The 21,615-nt window shown below is 41.9% G+C and overlaps 1 protein-coding gene across 1 annotated transcript in view; it reads left to right on the top strand.

Moving 5' to 3' along the window:
• The first annotated feature begins 6,302 nt into the window (after window positions 1–6,302).
• The window catches only part of nudt19 (nudix (nucleoside diphosphate linked moiety X)-type motif 19), a 19,137-nt gene continuing 3,824 nt past the window's right edge, over window positions 6,303–21,615 (top strand). Inside the window, exons 1-4 of the mRNA XM_084337220.1 lie at window positions 6,303–6,548; window positions 7,110–7,484; window positions 8,008–8,253; window positions 11,677–11,884. Of these exons, the coding sequence (XP_084193346.1) occupies window positions 6,393–6,548; window positions 7,110–7,484; window positions 8,008–8,253; window positions 11,677–11,884 (985 nt within the window). The 5' untranslated portion in view covers window positions 6,303–6,392. The remainder of the gene's footprint in view (window positions 6,549–7,109; window positions 7,485–8,007; window positions 8,254–11,676; window positions 11,885–21,615) is intronic.

The following is a 21,615-nucleotide window of genomic DNA, read 5'->3' as shown; positions in this document are numbered from 1 at the left end:
GGTAAAGTACACGTAAAATAGATGTTACCTTTGGTTTAGAGTAGGGATGTCCGATAGTATAGGCCTACCGATATTATCGGCCGATATTGGCATTAAAATGTGATATCGGAAATTATCTGTATCGGTTTTCAAAAGAAAAAGAAAAAAAATTCAAACAAAATAACTGTGTTTTCATCTGTCTTTCTGTCTCTCTCACCCCGACCCCCTCCACTTCACACAACACCTATATGTTTACATTGCCAAAGCCTTTGTCATTTGAAGACACAGCAGTGCTATGTCTGTCTCTCTCTCCCTCTATCTCTGTCTCCCTCTCACTGGCATCAAAAATGTATTGTCGTATTCAATATTTCAGAGATTCTCCGCCAGAGGAACTTGAAGACATTCCCGAATTACCACCACTGAGACGAGCAGTTGCAGTTGCAGTTCCAGTTGCAGTTTCAGTTGCACGCAAGCCGAAACGGCCTGTAGCGTGAGTTGAATTTTATACACAAGTTCACTGGTGTTTATTCTTATATAAAACTTCTCTAAAGAGGTATGTTTACCTTTGCATTGATTGCCGGATTTGTGACTGAAGACATTGGATCTTTCCTGCTCTCCCATTCAAGTCCCAGGTTGTAATGACGTAATCATGACACTTAGTTGATTCTGAGTAGACAATTACTCGTTGCATCTGGGCTCATAGTCGTCTGTACCTATCTTACCATATAGGAATGACCACTACACCGTCGCGCCAATAGCGGCCGAGGGAGGGAGACTTTCGCAAGTTCTTTGTCGTTCAGACAGATTCTTCTATCTGCACCTATCTGACACGTAGCCACTGATGGTGTTGAAGTGCTGTCCAATTAGCCAATTAGCAATTTTGGGGAAATTCAGGCATAAAATAATATTCTGTTGTGTGTCACTGTCAATCCAATATTTCAGAGATTTGCGGAGAAGACGCAAACCACCACCTGTAGAAACGTGAGTTGAATTTTATACACAAGTTCACTGGTGTTTATTCTTATATAAAACTTCTCTAAAGAGGTATGTTTATCTTTGCATTGATTGGCTATGAATCTTGCTAGGAAGAATATTTTTTATATTTTTTTTTATAAATTATAAGTATGCAGTATGATAACTACATCTCTGACGTTTGTAACAAACCAAACGGTTGAAAATTTAGCAAGCTATGGTTATTTCAATAGTACATGCACCATAGACATGCATGTTATGAGTGGGTGTGCTCCACCCTCGCAAGATGGCCGCCATGTGGCAACATCGGTCTCCGTTGGCCAGCAGCGCGGGTAAGCCATCTAGTGATATATATCTATGCCGCCTGGATACATGTACAGTAGAGTTCAAATGTCCTTCCCAGAATGCCACAGTGCAGGTTTGTATTGCAGGGTGCCGGTGCGTCAGACGGCAGCGCCTTCTGAGGACCAGGGGCAGAGATTGCCTCCCACCATTCCAGAATACACAGCTGCACGCTGGGTACCCAGGCATATACGCCCATACAGGCCCAAGAGAGAGAATTCAGAGGCGCCTTCTGTCAGACCTTATAAGGGCATATAGCCACGCCCATTTTAGTTTGATTGCTTGTAACCACGCCCCATTTTGAGATGATGTATGACCCCTAAGTCCCGCCCCCTTCTCTGATTGGTCGCGGATTCAAGAGGCGGGACATCCGGTTTCGAGGGGAGGGACATCCGGTTTCGGAAGGGGAGGGACATCTGGTTACGGAAGGGGAGGAGTTTTCAGATTTTTTTCAAAATAAAAGTGTTTTAATTTTTTTTCAAAAAAAAAAGTTCTTCAAAATAAAAGATTCAAACGTTTTTTTTTTTTTTTCAGATTGTATGTATTCCAAGGATTAAATAATATGTATTAGTGTATACCAAGGTTTTCAGAATATAGTTTCACAATAAGTATTCCAAAAGTCTTAAGAATAAATGTGTGCATCTTAAGAATATGTATTAGTGTATCTTCAGAATATAGTTTCAGAATAAATGTAAAATGCCAAATGTATTATTCTTCAGAAAGTGCATTCTTCCAAGTGGTGTTTGTGTGTTTCTTAAGAATGTGTGTTTTCTTGCAAATGATTGCTCAATACCCTCTCTCTGTCAGTTTGCTGACTCTGTAAGCAGCAAACTGAATATCGCCCCAAACCTCTCTGTCAGTTTGCTGTGTGTGTAGAAAGCGTCTCCCCTATGTTTCTGTCTCCACTCTGTAGAGTGTTTCTGAAATGTCAAACTGTTGGTTCTGAAGTGACACCCTCTGCATGGTCGTGAAGGCGGGAGAATGACGATGGCCAATGGGATGGTTCAAAACGGCCGTATGCAGCTCCTGTCAAAGCAGATTTATGATGTATTACTTCTTCATTCAACAGAAGAAACACACACGCAACCCCTCAAAAAAAAATGTGTCACATCTGTGTCTGTTTGTCTCACCCCTCTCTTCTGATGTCTCAGTTATTCTGGAACCTATAATGCTTTTATTCAAGCAGTATATTACTATAGGTGAGGAGGCCAGCTAGTTACCGAATCAATCTCAGGAGATGTTTCATTCATGAAGAACTGTGACACCTGTGCTTGTGTCCTTTGTGTTCTTATATTTCTGGCATGTTGTTCTCCTGATGCATGCTGTTTGAGATCAGTCAGTCCACCATGCGCCACAGAAAACACACGGCTACATACTTTGCAGTTTGCTTTGTAAATATCTCTACTGACGCTATCAAGCCAGTGGTTTGCCTCTTCCCACTCGGGTCTGTATTTCTGGAGGTGTTTTGTCTTTTTAGGACGCGGTGGAGTCACAGTGTCTGCTGTAGACATGTTCAAAGCGTCTTCGAAAAGAAATCACGCAGCACACAGACAGAGGATTGGCACAACGGCACAGAACTCTTCTTAGCAACGTGAAAGCGCTAATTCTCATTGGTCGTGAGCTGCTGAGCGCACGCCCATCATACCAGAGTTGCCAAGTCTGTTTATTTCCCGCAACTTTTGGACACACTTTTGCTTGTTTTTGTAGGTCGGCTGGCTCATTTCTCTCACTAAACTGGCAACCTTAAAATACGGGACAAAGGGCGTCCCGTATCAGTTCAATACGGAACGCGTCTTTTAGTTTCCAATTACGGGACGATTCCGTATTTTAAGGGACGGGTGGCAACCCTACCCCTGATAGTACATCCATAGTCATAAGAAACGACACTACAGCGTGATACCTTTCTTCGACGAACGTTGTTTATTCCATAAACAAAAGCCTTGTATCAGATGTTACCCATCTCGTATTGTCATTGTTTAGTCTTAATTCTCTTCATCGTCTCTTCCAATGGTTCTCGTTGTTAGCCAAACCACCATTTCCTGTTAGCCAAAGCTAGTGATGATGTGTCACTCCCCTCCCCCACCCAGCGAGGGTGGAGAGGGATGAAAGTCTCTGATCAACGCGTGCGCTCTTCTGTGTGGTTCGTTTCTCAGTCTGGCTTACACCCGGAAGAAACGTACTTTTCTATATTCTCGCCATAGCAACGACAGGCCCGGCCTCTCTTCTTGTCGCTATGTGACGCGCTGTCATGACAACTGCTGTTCACCTTCCACACACTAAACGTCCGTTCAATTGATGTCTCTCTGCCTGCCTGCACTTTCAATGTTTATCAAGATGCCGAACGACCTTGGAGCCACACACACCATTCTTGCTGTTAACACACTGACTGCTGCTAAACACACTGACTCTCTGTTGTATTCCTTCTCTGAGATGGCTATAGCTGTCATCCACCATGATTCTATACAATTTGAAAAACCTATACATCCTTCACAGGGGAATGCTGTGTGTATACAGACACAGGTGCAGGTCAGCACAAGAGAGATATATAAACTAAAAGGAAAATACCTTCAAGGGAAAGAAGGGACCGCACACTCCACAGGACTGGTTTTTGCTTTTTTATTGTTGCACAACGCGTTTCACTATCGCTTATAGCACCTGAGGAAGCGATAGCGAAACGCGTTGTGCAACAATAAAAAAGCAAAAACCAGTCCTGTGGAGTGTGCGGTCCCTTCTTTCCCTTGAAGGTATTCTCCTTTTAGTTTATATATATATATATTGTGCATTTTTATTTCAATTTAGTTTATATTCCATTTTATTTGATTCCATCTTTTATTGTATTCTACCTTTTATTTTATTATGTATGTCGCACCAAACGACCAAATCAAATCCCTTGTATGTGTAAACTACTTGGCAATAAAGACATTTCAGAAAGAATTCGGACATTTCTATCCCAGAGCCCTTCGGAGCTAAACCAATCAGAGAGGGTCTTTGCTGTACGCGGGCTAGCCAATCAGAGAGCATCTTTGCAAACAAAGGCAACGGGAAAAAATCACGCGTCGTAGAACAGTGTCTATTCTCGAAGACACTCTGACGTCCGAGACCGCCGCCATCTCGGTATTGGGGAAACAAACGGATTTCTACGATCAAATGTATGCGTTGAGCTCCGTTTTTATTACATATTTGATCACATTCTCGTTAATTTCATAACCTTTTCATATTTATATTAATATGATTTAATATAATTTATAATTTGTTTTGAAAATATTGAGGTCAACGTGGCATTTCACTATTTTTCGAAAGCCTTTCTGGTGATTCTAAGTGCATGTTTCCCCCCCAACCCCAAGCCATAGACATGCACTTAGACAGAAAGTTAAACAGACAGGAGGTTGACTTCGAGAATTGATTGATTGAATTGAATTGATTGATTGAAAACTTTATTAACAGATTGCAGAATGGGTACAATACCGTACAGATCAATACACACAATTGTTAAGGGGATGCAGACCAGAGAAAGACTTTCGTCTTGTTTACATCAGGATCTCCTCTCTGGTAAACAAGAATACCCTGAAGACTCTGGCAGGAGCACTCATTCAGGGGTACTACGACTATGCTTGCACCTCATGGTACCAAAGCACCTCAAAGGCGCTAAAAACAAAATTACAAACATCTCAAAACAAACTGGTCAGACTACTGCTTGACCTTACTCCTAGAACCCACCTCACCCCTGCCCACTTTGACAACCTAGGATGGCTTAGAGTAGACGACAGAGTACAGCAACTTGCAATGGGCCTGGTCTACAAGATACACTACACGACCAAGGTACCCATGTACATGTCAAAATACTTCCCAAAGGTCAGTGAATACCACGATCACAACACCAGAGGGAGCTCCACAAATCATGTTAAACCCAGATTCGGCTCAAATAAGGGACTAAACACGTTTCGCAATTATGCCACATCAATGTGGAACGCCCTACCCAAAGCTGTAAAGGAATGGATCACTACCCACTTTCAAAACCTCTCTCAAGGGACACCTACGGGAGACTGCAATTCAACACTGGCCCTTGTAAATATCCTAACCCAACCCCCTCCAATGTACAGTCATTTACCTAGTATGGTTTTGTCAATAGTCCAATGTACAATTTTGCTTGTTTGTACAGTGTCTCCTCCCCCCCCCCTCAATGTACAGTTTTACTTGTTTATACAGTGTGCCCCCCCCCCCCCAACCACCTCCAATGTAAATTACCCAGTATGGTTGTCAATATCCCAATGTACCCAACCCCCCCCACCCAACCTCCTCCAATGTACAGTTTCTACGTCAAATGTATATACTCCCTTTTCTTGACTCCTTCTGTATCACAACCAGTACTGTATTTGCAAATCTGGTATGTCATAAATGTATAGATGTAGCAGTACTGACTATCTGTATGTCATGTATGTCATATATGTCCTGATGAATTGAAAATGGGGGACCCTGATGTAAACAAGACGACAGTCTTTCTCTGGTCTGCATCCCCTTAACAATTGTGTGTATTGAGCTGTACTGTATTGTACCCATTCTGCAATCTGTTAATAAAGTTTTCAATCAATCAATCAATCAGTCCCCATTTTCAATTCATCATAACATATATGACACACACGACATACAGATAGACAGTATTATATCAACGGCAAAGAACAGTTCTTATCAGGAAATTGCAGAGTGAAAAGATTGCACTTAAAATAACTGACATATTGCAAAGAAAGTCTGGAGAAGTTTGCCTGAAGAGTTTATTTTATTTTCTGAGAACAACAGGTTTATTTGATAGGATTTAGAGAACATCCAGATCCACACTCCTTAGCAGTAGATGGCGGTAATGCTCGTGGAAAGTAATGCCAACCGCCAATAAAATAGAAAAGAAGAAGAAGAAGAAGAAGAAGAAGAAGAAGAAGAAGAAGAAGAAGAAGAAGAAGAAGAAGAAGAAGAAGGGGTTGTCATTGACCCACGTGACTTTCGGCAGCGAACACAACAATGTGGCTGAAAGAGGTGGTTAGCTTTCAGTTTTGTAAACATTAGATACAAAAAAAGACATGAGACAATAATAATATTAAGTCGTAAGGATGAATACAGCTCTGAAGCACTGGAAAGAGGCGGCGACTGTGATCCTGGCTGCCGGCAGCAGACACAGAGCCGCGGCGGACAGTGTGTCCAGGAGCAAAGTCCAGTCCGACCTGCAGGACCGCTGTCTGCCGCACGGGGCCGCCTTCGACTACGAGGTTTGAACTATGAATTGAAAATGGGGGACCCTGATGTAAACAAGACAAACGTCTTTCATCTGCATCCCCTTAACAATTGTGTGTATTGAGCTGTACTGTATTGAATATTGTAATGTAAGACTGTAAAACCTTAAATGTAACCACTTTTGCATGTTTTATTTATATTGCTTGCCTTTCTTGTTCTAACTACACATTTGGGTGTACAGTTCTAAAATGAATGTGGAGGTTGTTAGTTGACCCTGCTCGATATGGTATTCTATCTTAGGCACATTCTACATCTGCCTTTATGTTGTCTATGTTATTCAAATGCATCCAAACGCTGTTTTGATCAGTCATATCACTTTATGAATTGAAAATGGGGGACCCTGATGTAAACAAGACAAACGTCTTTCTCAGGTCTGCATCCGCTTAACAATTGTGTGTATTGAGCCGTACTGTATTGTACCCATTCTGCAATCTGTTAAATAAAGTTTACATTTATTCATTCATTCATTCATTCATTCATTCATTCATTCATTCATTCATTCATTCATTTATTCATTCATTCATTCATTCATTCAGGTTCTGCTGCTGAAGCGCAGCGGGAAGAGCGGCTTCATGCCCAACGCGTACGTGTTCCCCGGGGGGCTGGTGGACGCGTCCGACTTCTCCAGCGAATGGCTCGACGTCTTCAAGTCTTTCCTCCGGTGTTCCCCCAGCTTTGGCTTGGATAACGTGCGACAGTCGTCGGAGACGAGACCTCCGGTGTTCGCCACCGACCGGCTTAAGCTGGGCTCGCCGGTACCGGGAGAGGTGGCGTTCAGACTGTGCGCGGTGCGCGAGACGTTCGAGGAGTGCGGCGTCCTGCTGGCGGTGCCCAGGGCGCAGGAGGAGCACGGCCTTCTGGAGCGCATCCACAACAAGGGGAGTGCGCCGGGGCTGTCGCGAGAGCTCCAGGTAGGAGGAGCATTTTGAGAGAGTTGTCAGAGTTAAACATGTTTATTTGCAGAGGAAAAACATGAATTGATGAATGTACACGCGTACTGTAGTGCACAATCAGGACTTATTGTATGTTTGTTTCATATTTATTTAGTAGACGGCTCTATGTCAGTCGTCAGAGTGTGAGGGACGAAAGATGAAGAGCAGATGAAGTTGATAAAGACCATGATAAATGTCCAAAACTTATATATTTTCTGTTAGGATCTCTGTTTAACAGTACTGTATATTTGCATATCTTGTATGTCACAAATGTAACAGTACTGTATATCTGTATGTCATAAATGTCATGATATATATCTGTATGTTTTGTATGTCATTATGAATTGAAAATGGGGGACCCTGATGTAAACGAGACGAAAGTCTTTCTCTGGTCTGCATCCCCTTAATGAACAATTGTGTGTACTGTTGAGCCGTACTGTATTGTACCCATTCTGCAATCTGTTAATAAAGTTTTCAATCAATCAATCAATCAATCAATCAGGTGTGCGAGGTGGGCGAACTCGCCAGATGGAGAGCTCTGGTCAACGAGGACCCAGCGAACTTCGTCAGAATGTGCAGAGAGTTGGATCTCCTTCCCAACATCTGGGCTCTGCACGAGTGGGGCAACTGGTTGACTCCCACAGGTGTTTATGGGAAGCAGAGGAGGTACGACACGGCCTTCTTCATGTGCTGCCTGCAAGACACGCCCCACGCCGTCCAAGACCAGAAGGAGATAGTGCACCTAAAGGTGATTAGAACCGTCTGTTGTATTTGATTATCAGATCGTTATGTTGGTATCGCCAACAGAAGGGGGGTAAGCTATATATTTATTATTGGTCTATGTTAGTATCACCAACAGGTAAGAGATATATTTATTGGTCTATGTTAGTATCACCAACAGAAGGGGGGGTAAGATATCAAGTTTCAAGTTTTTTTTGTTAATTATCACAATAAAATACACACACTTTACGGTGAAATGCTTGGTTCTGTATTAGCCCCTGAGAGTGTGCTTCATACAGTAAAAAAAAGTAAGTAAGAAAGTAAGTAAAGAGGAATATACAATATACATATATACAATATACAATCTAAAGTACAACCTATAGGTACAGTCTAAGTACAGTGAGTAAAAAGCAGTAAACAGTGAGGTACAATGCAGAAAATGAGGTACTAGTGCAAATCTCTTTAATAATAGATGAATATTATAATGTGGTGTTAAAGTGTCTAAAGTGAGTGTTAAGGCGAGTGTTTGTTTAAAAGTGAGTGTGTGGATGTGTGTGCAATGAGTGTAGATGATGGGTTGTTACATGGAGTCATTGAGCACCATGTTATGTCATGTTAGCATCACCAACAGGTAAGAGATATATTTATTGGTATATGTTAGCATCACCAACAGGTAAGAGATATATTTATTGGTCTATGTTAGTATCACCAACAGGTAAGAGATATTTATTGGTCTATGTTAGTATCACCAACAGGTAAGAGATATATTTATTGGTATATGTTAGCATCACCAACAGGTAAGAGATATTTATTGGTCTATGTTAGCATCACCAACAGGTAAGAGATATATTTATTGGTATATGTTAGCATCACCAACAGGTAAGAGATATATTTATTGGTATATGTTAGCATCACCAACAGGTAAGAGATATTTATTGGTCTATGTTAGCATCACCAACAGGTAAGAGATATATTTATTGGTATATGTTAGCATCACCAACAGGTAAGAGATATATTTATTGGTATATGTTAGCATCACCAACAGGTAAGAGATATTTATTGGTCTATGTTAGCATCACCAACAGGTAAGAGATATATTTATTGGTATATGTTAGCATCACCAACAGGTAAGAGATATATTTATTGGTATATGTTAGCATCACCAACAGGTAAGAGATATATTTATTGGTCTATGTTAGTATCACCAACAGGTAAAACCTTTTATAAAAACACTTACTTAAAAAAACGTCCAGAGATCTACAGCAGCACTCGATGTACTTCTTTGTGTTTAACCAACTCAAACAAAACACGCTTACGTTTCTACCTAGTCTCCTTCATCAGAGCAGAGATGATCAAGGTTGCTTCCTCAGAGTTGGTGAGTGCTACCATTAATCTCTGGATGTTATTTTTTAGAATAAAATAGAATAGAAATACTTTATTCATCCAGGGAAATTTGCCACTTTAAGGTCTACATATCAGCCTTTGTGATGCAGGTATTGTGTTCCTTTGCCATTCTGTGCTAATATAAATTCCACATATATCAGTTCAATTTCAAACCCGTATTTCATCTCAAGCTGAGGTTTCCCTCATTTAAATCAAGGATGAGTTCACAATCAAGAAAAGAAATAAACAAACAGTCACGTGACACATAATGAAAATAAACAACAACATCAGTTAAAACGGTCAGTTGACACACAGTGATCCAAAACCATACTCTTGCTCACGGGACCCTCAGAACCAGCCAGTCGCTAGATCGGGTCAAGTAGGTTACAAAATTCCATTCTAAGTCAAGTCAAGTAAATTTAATTTATATAGCACATTTCCAGGCAGCGGCAGCTGGCACCAAAGTGCTTCACAGGCAAGTTGATAAAAACAGAATAATGTGATGCAAGATATAAGATTAAAAACATAATAAAGCAATGAAAGTAATACAAACTAAATAATATGATACAAGATTAAAAACATAGTAAAGCAATGAAAGTAATAAAAACAATAGAAACTTCTAACAACATTAACACTTTGATCGCCGGGGTTAAATTCATAATTTACCATCCCTCGCCAGCCCTATTTAACATGGAGAAGTTCCCCTTCTTTGCAGGGCTATAACTTTTTAAATTGTATTGCTCAATTGACATTACTATGGCCCATTCAACATCCTATATCTATTGTTCAGGGTGTAGCAACGTTATACTTTTTCATTCACATATTCATACTAAAATACGGTCTAAAGTATAAGTATGTTTTTATCGTTTTCTGCAGCTTTCTCCAGAACTTGATTTATAGCCCTAAATGCATTATATTGATGATCAAATACAGTTTGGTAGGAATCTGTGCGAGATAAAAAATGTCAACTGGACGTGGTTCTAGGAGTTACTACGTATGATCTGATGTTGACCGGATGGGCGGGGGGTCGTTTATAATTCCGTGGGCAACGTTATATCATTCATCTAGTGTGGGTGATATGATCATCAGAGCAGTTAGTATCGAAGACATTAACAAATAACGCTGAAACTCACCGTAGCTTCCTCTCGCCGTTGGGAGATGAGCGTGGAACAGAATTCTTTCTATTATGGGATGTCGAAATATCCGATCCATTTCCAGGTTGTATAATAGTATATACGTCCAAATCATGTTGTTTATCGAGTTATTGGTAACGGATCACTATCCGTTGTGATCAGCTCGAGTCCTGGGACTATTAGCGAGTGATCGGACCGAATTGAAATGAGCACCAGCTTCCACTTCCTGTTTCTCCCCTGGGCGATCCGCCGATCGGCCACCAGATGGCGCTCTTGAACCGTTGTAGAGTTGAGAGGGACTCAACAGTACATCTCATGTCTCCGGGGGAGAAATATGATTTCGATCACAGATTTTAGAAATATTGATATCAAAGACGCTGTCCAGCGTCTTCGGCAGAATGAGCATGGCGGGGAAAGACGTCAACGGCGATTAAAGTGTTAAGATATAAGGAGGTAGCTTACCTATAACAGCTTTAAAAATAAACAAATACCAATTATTGCACGAGGAAGAGAAGGCCAACCTACCATAGTGGTTAGTATCACATCTGTTAGCATCACATCTGTTAGCATCACATCTGTTAGCATCACATCTGTTAGCATCACATCTGTTAGTATCACATCTGTTAGCATCACATCTGTTAGTATCACATCTGTTAGCATCACATCTGTTAGTATCACATCTGTTAGCATCACATCTGTTAGTATCACATCTGTTAGCATCACATCTATTAGTATCACATCTGTTAGTATCATATCTGTTAGCATCACATCTGTTAGCATCACATCTATTAGTATCATATCTGTTAGCATCACATCTGTTAGCATCACATCTGTTAGTATCATATCTGATAGTATCTGAGGAAAGAGTGATTCCAGAGGTTTGAGGGTTGAAGCTGAAAAACATATAGTCCAGACTTCTTCTTTCTGTGTTCCAGTGGTCGCCCCCCTCAGAGGTCCTGCTCAGCTTCCAGGCCCGGGAGCTGTGGATCGCCCCGCCGCAGTTCTACGACCTCAGCCGCATGTGCCGCTACCCCTCGCTAACAGACCTCCACAACTTTGCCAGTTCCCGCGCTGCAGAGGGCTGTGAACACTGGCTGCCCATTCGCCTGGTGTCAGACCAGACCTACATATCAGTCCTGCCAGGTACCAGCTGGTCTCAGACCAAATCAAATTAAATGTATTTGTAAGGCCCGACAACACAAGTTAATGTCCCCATGGGCCAGACACGTCTTCTTTAAACAAGTCGAGAAGAAACATCACAATAAATCAAGAACAAAGCCAAAACACCATGAAGTCTAAACATTTTAAAATAAATGAATGCAACACTCCCAGACATACCCCACGCGAAGGTAAGGAAAAACTCACTAAAACCTAGCAATAGGAAAAAAATGCACCACAGGCAATGTGGAGGAGATAAACCTTAGAAGGTCCGTTCAAGGGGGGGATCTCCCTTCTTAGATGTCGGTGACAGTTGGTAAGCATGCACACATACGTGTAATGAAACACAAATAAGTGCATGCAATAGCAACTGAACATTTTGAAAGATTGAAAAATAGAGCTGATGGCGAATCCATTTGAGGTATGCGGTTCAGCGCTGCAGGCCAGACAAGGCGTTATGAAGCTGTTCCATGGGACCGGTTGAGACAGAGATGGAGGTTTTCTGCAGACATGGGAGCAAATAGACATCCTAACTAAACTAGACCAGACCTACATACCAGTCCTGCCAGGTATATTCAGTATAATGCACATATAATGTATTATAATAACTAAAGTCATAATATATAAAGTTCAGAGTTTTTTTTATTTGCCACCTGGAATCAATACAATCAGTTTCTTCATTACACAATCATAAATATCATTCCATGGACAAAAGGAGCAGGAAGAAGAATAAATCTTATAGTTACCTGCCCTTTATTCCTAAACTAAACAAGTATTTACGTAATGGTCGGCGTACAATCTAATTTACACAAAATAATAATTTATACCATTATACAAGAAACACACAATCTACAGTTAAACAAGAAAAAATGTAATAATAATAATAATAAAGAATAAAAGAAAGAAAAAGAAAATATCTCACTATTCTGGCTTTCGCTCAGCAGTTTGTTCTTTTCCACAAAACCATCTAACTTATGCGAAAACAGTTTTTCAAGCACTTTCGAGAACTGTGAGAGCAATGACACTGGTCTATAGTTAGTGAAGCTGTGCTTATCTCCTACTTTGTAAAGTGGGATCACTTTTGCTACCTTCATCCTGTCTGGAAAAATACCTGTCTGAAAAGAAAGCAGTCGTACAATCAGCAACACATCAGTATAGGGCTGTCTTAAATACTTCGAAGCTTCGTTCAATGGCACAAGCTTCGAACATACATTTTTATTTTTTTTGCCTCCAAAATCTTGCGCCTCCATTCCAATGAAACGAAAGTAAGCGGCGCCTTCCCGCCTCCATTCCAATGAAACGAAAGTAAGCGGCGCCTTCCTGCCTCCATTCCAATGAAACGAAAGTAAGCGGCGCCTTCCCGCCTCCATTCCAATGAAACGAAAGTAAGCGGCGCCTCGACTCCACCTCTCTACAACAAGCACGCGGAGATTATCTGTGTTGAAAACAACAAGGACATGTGCAGCAGACATGTCGACGAAGAAGCGAAGCAATGCCGTTTGTTATTTAAGACTATGTCGGACAGATTTGTGTTCATTGTGCTGATTTTTTAAAGTGTCCCGACCCATATAAAAATATGTCTTAATAAAACGTGCTTAATTAAGTCGAATTCTGCCTTTGTCTCTATCAACTACATATAAATATTTATATAATTGTTTGCTTGATAGACGAAGGTTGCAACATAATTATGTAATGTCATGTGGTTGGCTGTGAGAGCAGCCCCACTGCACCCAGGCAGCGCAGCCGAGTGAAACCTTGTTGGCTGCGTCACAGTCACGAAAGGGGCTACTTAATGAATTAATCCAATCCACTTTATTTATAGAGCACATTTAAAAACAACAAAGTTTACCAAAGTGCTGTACAAGTCCCACAACATAAAAAAATCAAATGTTTAGGTCAGTTTGCAAGAGATTCCATGATACCTCTGCATTGACACAAACAGCAGTCCTTCTGAGTCCAGTCCTGGCTTTAGATTCAAGATTCAAGAGTTTATTCATCACATGTATACCAGGGCATACAGTGAAATTGATTGATTGATTGATTGATTGATTGATTGATTGATTGATTGATTGAAAAGTTTATTAACAAATTGCAGGATGGGTACAATGTGGTTGGCCATGCCCTCTACGATTGTGCAATAAAACAATAGTAATAATTAATAATAAAAAGATAACTAGAATACTCCACTCCACCCACTTCAATTTGGCTTCCGCGCTCAGCACTCCACTGAGTCGGCAAACTGTGTTTTTATTGAAAAGGTTAAATATATGTTGGACAAAAACCCATATGTAGGTGCTGTGTTCCTGGATCTTAGAAAGGCGTTTGACACTGTCAACCATCAAGTACTTTTGGCAAAGTTGTCTCATTTCAATTTCTCTGCAGATACAATTCAATGGTTTAAGTCTTACCTAACAAACAGAAAACAATGTGTCATGGTTGATGGTGTCAAATCTCCTTATCTTGACAATCCAGTCGGTGTGCCGCAGGGATCGATCCTTGGGCCATTGCTGTTTTCCCTGTACATCAATGACCTGCCGGACATATGCCCTGACTTCAATGTACAGATGTATGCTGACGACGCAGTCATTTTTGTACATGGTAAAAAAAACTGACCTGATCTCATGTAACCTCTCAAATGCAATGAACAAGGTCCAACACTGGTTGCAAAACTCATGCCTACTGCTAAATACAAAAAAAACGGTATGCATGATGTTCAGCAAACGACCAGTCAGAATCACTAGATCTAATGTGTTCCTGGGGGGGAGGAACTGGAATTGGTTTCCCATTTCAAGTACCTCGGCATCATCTTGGACTCGAACCTATCCTTTAAGAAACATGTCAAAAAAGTGAAACGCACAATACATTTGATGCTGCAAAAACGTATCTTCATTGCATGATATTCTCACATATTGAATACTGCTTCACAAACTGGTCATTTGCTGGTGTCACTGTCATGAAACACATCGAACAGCTTTATCATAGAGCCATCAAGGTATTTGCAAGGAAACCATTGGCATACCACCATTGCAATATTTTGAAACAATATAGCTTTTTGAGCTTTGAAAATGTCAAAGTCTTAAAAAGCTCTTGTTTCATCTACAAATGCCTACATGGACTAGCTCCCCCTCCTGTACAGGAATTCATCTACAAAAAAAGAAACACTGGACTCTGCACCAGGTCAGACACCAGAGGTGACTGCATGGTCCAAAGTAGACTGACCACCTTTGGCCAAAACGTCCTGTCCATAAAAGGCAGTCAAACATGGAACAGTCTCCCCATTTCCATAAGGGAAAGCCCCACCCTTGCTTCTTTTAGAGGGCAACTAAAAAAATGGCTGAAGTCCAACCAGTCATGTGAACACATGTGACATGCTGTTATGTATTTGTACATTTTTTTTACTGTTTTTATGTGTCCTGTTTTTATGTATTTGTACATGTCTTACTGTTTCTATGAGTCCTGTTTTTATGTTTGGGGACAACGGATGGAAATGAGCCTCGTGCTAAATCCGGCAATTTTTACACTCCACAGTGTTCATTCATTTTGCATTGTCCCGTCCAAATAAACGAATAAAATAAAATAAATAGACATGGTAAATGGACATGTTAATAAATCGCATTGAGTGCCACGCCCCTTCCGGGAAGTGACCTGGCCTTGCTGTCCATTAACCCCATGTAATTGTAGTTGTACTTTGTAGAGCTAAACCTATATTTTATAGTATAGCTATGGGTCTAATAACGCTGTCGAGTCTCATTCTGCTGCTTCTGGTCAACGTGCAAAAAACTGATTATTTTTTCATCCGTACATTTCCGCTTTATACCGTTTTGAATATGAACATAGTCCGGCCGCTTCTGAGCAATTCCAGGGAAAAGACACGAAAACAGCGTTTTTGTGTAATTCAATAAACACGTTGTAATTTTTCGCCTGATTATCGGATCTTCCTGAAATCAACGCTAGATCATCACTATTATCCTTTGTCGTGCACGCATGCAATGTGATTCAGACCGGCGTGCCGCCCCCCCCCCCTCCCCCCTCCTGCAACTCAATGGCACACAGCCACACACATAAAACACAGATAGCTTCAATAGTTGTAGAAATAAATATCAGATCAACGCAAGCTTTCATATATGGTGTCCATACCTGGGCCCTCATTCATCAACGTGTTCTATGCACAGATCTGTGCTTACCCTGTGCGTACGATCATTTCTAAGCAAAGAGTGGGATTCATCAATTTCGATTTGAACTTGACTCCGTGCTTACGTCTACGCACAGGTCAGAGCACACTTACCTGACGCCCAGTGGTAGAATATATTATTACAACAAGGAAATGAGCTTCTGTGCATAATAACACTGGCATGTTCTGTACGAACCGTAGTTCATTATAGTTCATTGTAAAATAGCAACAGTAGTGTAATTATGGTCAAAACCCTATAAATAGCATTTGGAATAATAGATCTTTCTCTCAGAATGAATGCAGCATGGTTTATATAGCGTTATCGGAATATACGGGGTGTAGGCTACTGACTGACTGCGCTCCGCGTAGCTTGATTGATTGATTGATTGAAAAGTTTATTAACAGATTGCAGAATGGGTACAGTACAGTACAGCTCAGTACATACAATTGTTAATTGGGGATGCAGACCAGAGAAAGACTTTCGTCTTGTTTACATCAGGGTCCCCCATTTTCAATTCATCATAAATCATAAAGCTCAACTCGTTATTATTTTGCGCAGAAACACGGGAACGTTTTGATTATATTTAAAAGGCTTTACGTTAAACGAAACAAGTGGAATTTCGAAGCTGTAAGCAGAATACAAGTCATATGAATATAGTGTTCTTCCCCCTTTTTACTGTATAAGAAAGAATAGAAAACGCATTGCAATGACACCAGATAGTGGACAGACTATGTATATGATGGGATTCAAGTTCGCGTTTTTGTTGATCATAGGCATGCTGTCAGAGTATGATATCTTAATCAAACATTCTAGAACATTTGTCGTCACAGATCATGTCCTAATAGAACATAGGCTATGGCATGGATCGTGATATTGTGTGGACTGTTATTATTACTGTCCCGGTACCACCCATTGTGACAACAGCCTTGTGAGTCCCGCACACAAACATGATGGAATTCAAGTTCATGTATTGAAAGGCAGGCTACATCATACATGCAGTGAGATTCATTGTTCTTGTATATGCTCTCGTATTATTGTTTATATATAGGCTACCCAATACCGACATCAAAATAGATTGTAGTATGCCTCTAGAAATCATATGCAGCAGGTAGAAAATTGACGGGAGATCCATCGCGATTTGGAATAAAATTGAGGAGAACTTTAATCCCTGGGTATTAATCAAACAACACGGGAAAAGGCAGTCATATTCCAGCGCGGTATTTATTAGTGTTTGCGCTGCCCAGGCAGCAATGGTTAATAGATATCATATCCGACATCACCGTAAGTGTACACGTCTGTCAGCCTGTCTCATGACACGCTTCCCTCGGCTTAGTCCATTTTTCCACATTTCATGGGTGTATTCCATTACCGTATATGGTTAATCGGGGCGTTTCTGGTATGCAAATACGTGAAAGTGTGCACGAGCCTCGGCGCAGAGCCAAGGTGGGATTCATCATGACAGGTGTGCGTAGAGCCTGCGTACGCACCAGCGTTTCCGTTAGCCGGTAATTACCGGTATTTGACCGGCAAAATCTGTTGAAGTCCGACATATTTAATCTCTTCGGTCATAATGTCCGGTGAAAATAATTCCCTCTAAACACAATTAGATTATTTGAATTGTATTAAAATAGGCTAAAATTAAATAGCCTATGCGATGAACGAAACAAACAATCATTACATTTGTTTCATCGTTGCTTCACCAAGCAGCCGGTCTAATAATGACATCCTGTTGTCAGCGCGAGCTGGCTGCTGATATATTTGCGAGAAGCATCCATCTGCCGGCCGGCAGGGTGCAGTACTCCAATACAGCCATTGGCAATTCAGCTGTTGGGTGGGGGCGCTGCTGAGCGGTTTCCAGACCGGACCTAAAAACACTGCTGCTCCATGCTTCACGTAAATATATCAGCAGCCAGCTCGCGCTGACAACAGGATGTCATTATTAGACCGGCTGCTTGGTGAAGCAACGATGAAACAAATGATTGTTTCGTTCATCGCATAGGCTATTTAATTTTAGCCTATTTTAATACAATTCAAATAATCAAATTGTGTTTAGAGGGAATTATTTTCACAGGACATTTTATGACCAGCACCAAGTCGTTGGGAGGTGGAGATATACATCACGCAAACCCACGATAATGTTGCCGTCTCTCTCTGCCAAATTTCTCAGTTCTTCGCTTGATATAATTAATACAAATGTCCAATATAACGGAATTCGTTAGCTCATAAAAATGTGATTATAACAGACTGCTGTTTATTAAGGTCGGGCAGACTGCCCACCGACACCTCAAGTGGCAGCAGCACGAAGTCTCGAGGGACTTATTTTATTGGAATATATTAATGACTGTATATACGCAAAAGTAGCCTAGTTTTAAGTTAAAATATTATAAATGCCTTGATGATGTCATTCTTTATATAGGCCTATCAATTGTTTTTAAGCTCAATAAACTCTGACCGGAATTTATCCCATTTGTCCGGTAGATTGAAATCTACCGGACACTCAGACCTGCAAAGAAAAATTCTAACGGAAACCCTGGTACGCACGTGTGATGAATCCCGACTTCCCTGTGCGTACACTGGTTCTACATTCCGTGCTTACGTGTGGAAATAGAACATGTTCTACGCACACATTGATGCATGAGGGCCCTGGTCTCTGAAGTAATGCAAAAAAAAGAATCCAATAATCTCATCGCCATTCCAGTTATCCACAGCGATCCTGTCCCCAACGTTGTTGGGCATTGCACTTCAACGGGCGGGCGGGGTCAGTAGTCCAAACCATCCCTACAAGCGTGTGTTTTGCCGGAGTGTTTAGGACCCGCCCCCATGCCGCAGCTCGGTAGAGAATATAAACAAACCCGTTTCTAACGGGGTGCAATAATGCCGGAAGGCGTTAGAGGGCGGTATAAGACCGTCTGCCAGCTCAGACACACTCAGAACAGTATGCACAAGTTGCCCCACTGAATTATGAATGGCAATAGATAATAAAATAAATACCGTGACAGAAATGTAGATCTACGTTTCCGGCACTCAACGATCGGGCGACAGAACCGTAGATCTACGTTTTCGGCAATCAAAGTGTTAAAGGCACTGGATCCTATGTACACTCCTATACAATGTGCAGTTTTTCTTCTATGTCCCTATGCTATACTTGCTGTTACAAACTATACTATACAACAATCACAACAAGTTATTTTCTTGAAGTGTCCCTTTTCTTCCTTTAAAGTGTCTTTTTCTTGTGTTTAAAGTGACCTGTGGTGCGTTTGTGTGTGTGCGAGTGCAGAATGTTGTGTTGTGTGTGTGTATGTGTGTATTCATGTGTGCTTGTGTGTGGAGAGATTAGTGTTCTGATGGCCTGAGGGAAGAAGCTGAACCTTAGTCTCTCTGTTCTTGTTGCGTATATGCTGAGGCGCTTGCCTGACCGCAGCAGCTTGAACAGACTGTTGTTGGGGTGGTGAGGGTCCTTCATTATTCTGCAGGCTCTGAATTTGCACCTCCTATTGTATAAGTCCTGCAGTGGTGGTAGTGCAATACCCGTAGTCCATTCTGCTGAGCGCACCACTCTCTGTAGGGCCTTCCTATCCTGGGCCGTGCCGTTTCCAAACCAGGCAGTGATGTTTCCAGTCAGAATGCTCTCTACAGCCCCGGAATAGAAGGAGTGGAGTATCTTCCCCAATACTCTGAACTTCCTTAGCTGTCTCAGGTGATAGAGGCGCTGTTTCACCTTTTTTACCACATGAGTTGTCCATGTCAGGTCCTCTGTGATGTGGACTCCCAGATACTTGAAACTGCTCACCCTGTCTACGATACGCCCCATTTATCCACAGTGACGTGTGTGTCCCCTGCTGTATTCTCCTAAAATCCACGATCAGCTCCTTGGTTTTACCAATGTTCAGGAGCAGGCTGTTATCCCGGCACCAGCGTGCCAGTTCATCAACCTCCTCCTGGTAGATCTTCTCGTCGTTGTTAGAGATCAGCCCCACCACCACGTGTCGTCCGCAAACTTCACTATGGAGTTGGAGCTGAACCTGGCCACACAGTCATGTGTGTACAGTGAGTACAGCAGAGGACTGAGAACACAGCCCTGGGGGGACCCGATGCTCAGGGAGATTGAGTTGGAGGTGTGTCTACCCACCCTGACCACCTGGGGCCTGTCGGTCAGAAAGTCCAGGATCCAGGCGCTCAGGGCGGAGTTCAGACCCAGATCGATCAACTTGTCAGCCAGTCTGGTGGGGACTATGGTGTTGAAAGCTGAACTATAGTCAATGAACAGCAATCTCACATATCCCCCCTTCTGACTGTCAAGGTGAGAAAGGGTGTTGTGCAGTACCTGGGAGACCTACCGTACTTTTCGGACTATAAGCCGCGGCTTTTTCCCCCATTTTTCGACCCTGCGGCTTATATAACGGTGCGGCTAATCTATGGATTTTTACAGCTAACTGGGTGCACTCCCTCAGCTCTGTGACCGTCAGATCAGACTCCTAAATCTGCTGCAGCAGTGCACGTCAACCACGTCAACAAACCATTACGGCAAGAGTCTAGTGTATGAGCAGCTCAGGGCTCCTCTTTCAACATGCTGCCTACCTACTGTACCCGGCGCTGCTAACTGGCTAACGTTGAGAGCTAACGTTGCTACCTACTGTACCCGGCGCTGCTAACTGGCTAATGGTATGAGAGCTAACGTTGCTACCTACTGTACCCGGCGCTGCTAACTGGCTAACGTTATGAGAGCTAACGTTGCTACCTACTGTACCCGGCGCTGCTAACTGGCTAACGTTATGAGAGCTAACGTTGCTACCTACTGTACCTGGTGCTGCTAACTGGCTAACGTTATGAGAGCTAACGTTGCTACCTACTGTACCCGGCGCTAGTGTTGTCAAAAATATCAAAGTATCGATACATATCGATACTGAATATTTAAAATGGTTTCGATACTCATTTCCCGAAATACCGATACTTTCTGCAGTATCGGTACCAGCTGGCGAGTGTTCTACCGCAAGTTGACGCGCTGTTCAGAGCACGCTTGCCCCTCCGCCTCCTCTGAGTCCAGCCCTCCCCCTCACAGAGCCGTCTTCAGTTTGTAAACAAACATTTTAGCTGAAGATGGCAAATGCAGAGCCTCCGCAACTTGTGCTTGTGGATAAAGAAAACAGCAGAAGTGCTGTTTGGAGGTACTTCGGGTTTGAAGTAAACAACGAAGGACAAGCTAAAGATGCACCAATGCTATTTGCAAGCGGTGTTACAGAGCAGTGCCAACGCGGGTCTCCATAAAGAAATTAAAGAGGTTCGTGACAGCTGCTCTTTCAACGTCACTGTGACTGAAGCATTAAACCATTAACTCTAGTTTAATACATGATACGTTGTCTAATGATAGCGCATAATATCAACAGCTGATTCGTTGTTAGTAACGTTACAGCTTTCAGCTAACGTTAGCTACTGCTAGCCGTTAGCTCCGTTAGCTTAGCTGGCCACTTTTATAATTACTGCATGGAAACGGAGTAACGTTAACGTTTAAACGTTATGTCGAGGTCATACAATACTACAGTCGAC

This window comes from Notolepis coatsorum (genome assembly GCF_963971535.1).
Source record: "Notolepis coatsorum genome assembly, chromosome: 20".
Classification (NCBI taxonomy): Eukaryota; Metazoa; Chordata; class Actinopteri; order Aulopiformes; family Paralepididae; genus Notolepis; species Notolepis coatsorum.
The sequence above is the reverse complement of the archived record's forward strand: the minus strand, read 5'-3'. Positions and strand labels throughout refer to the sequence as shown.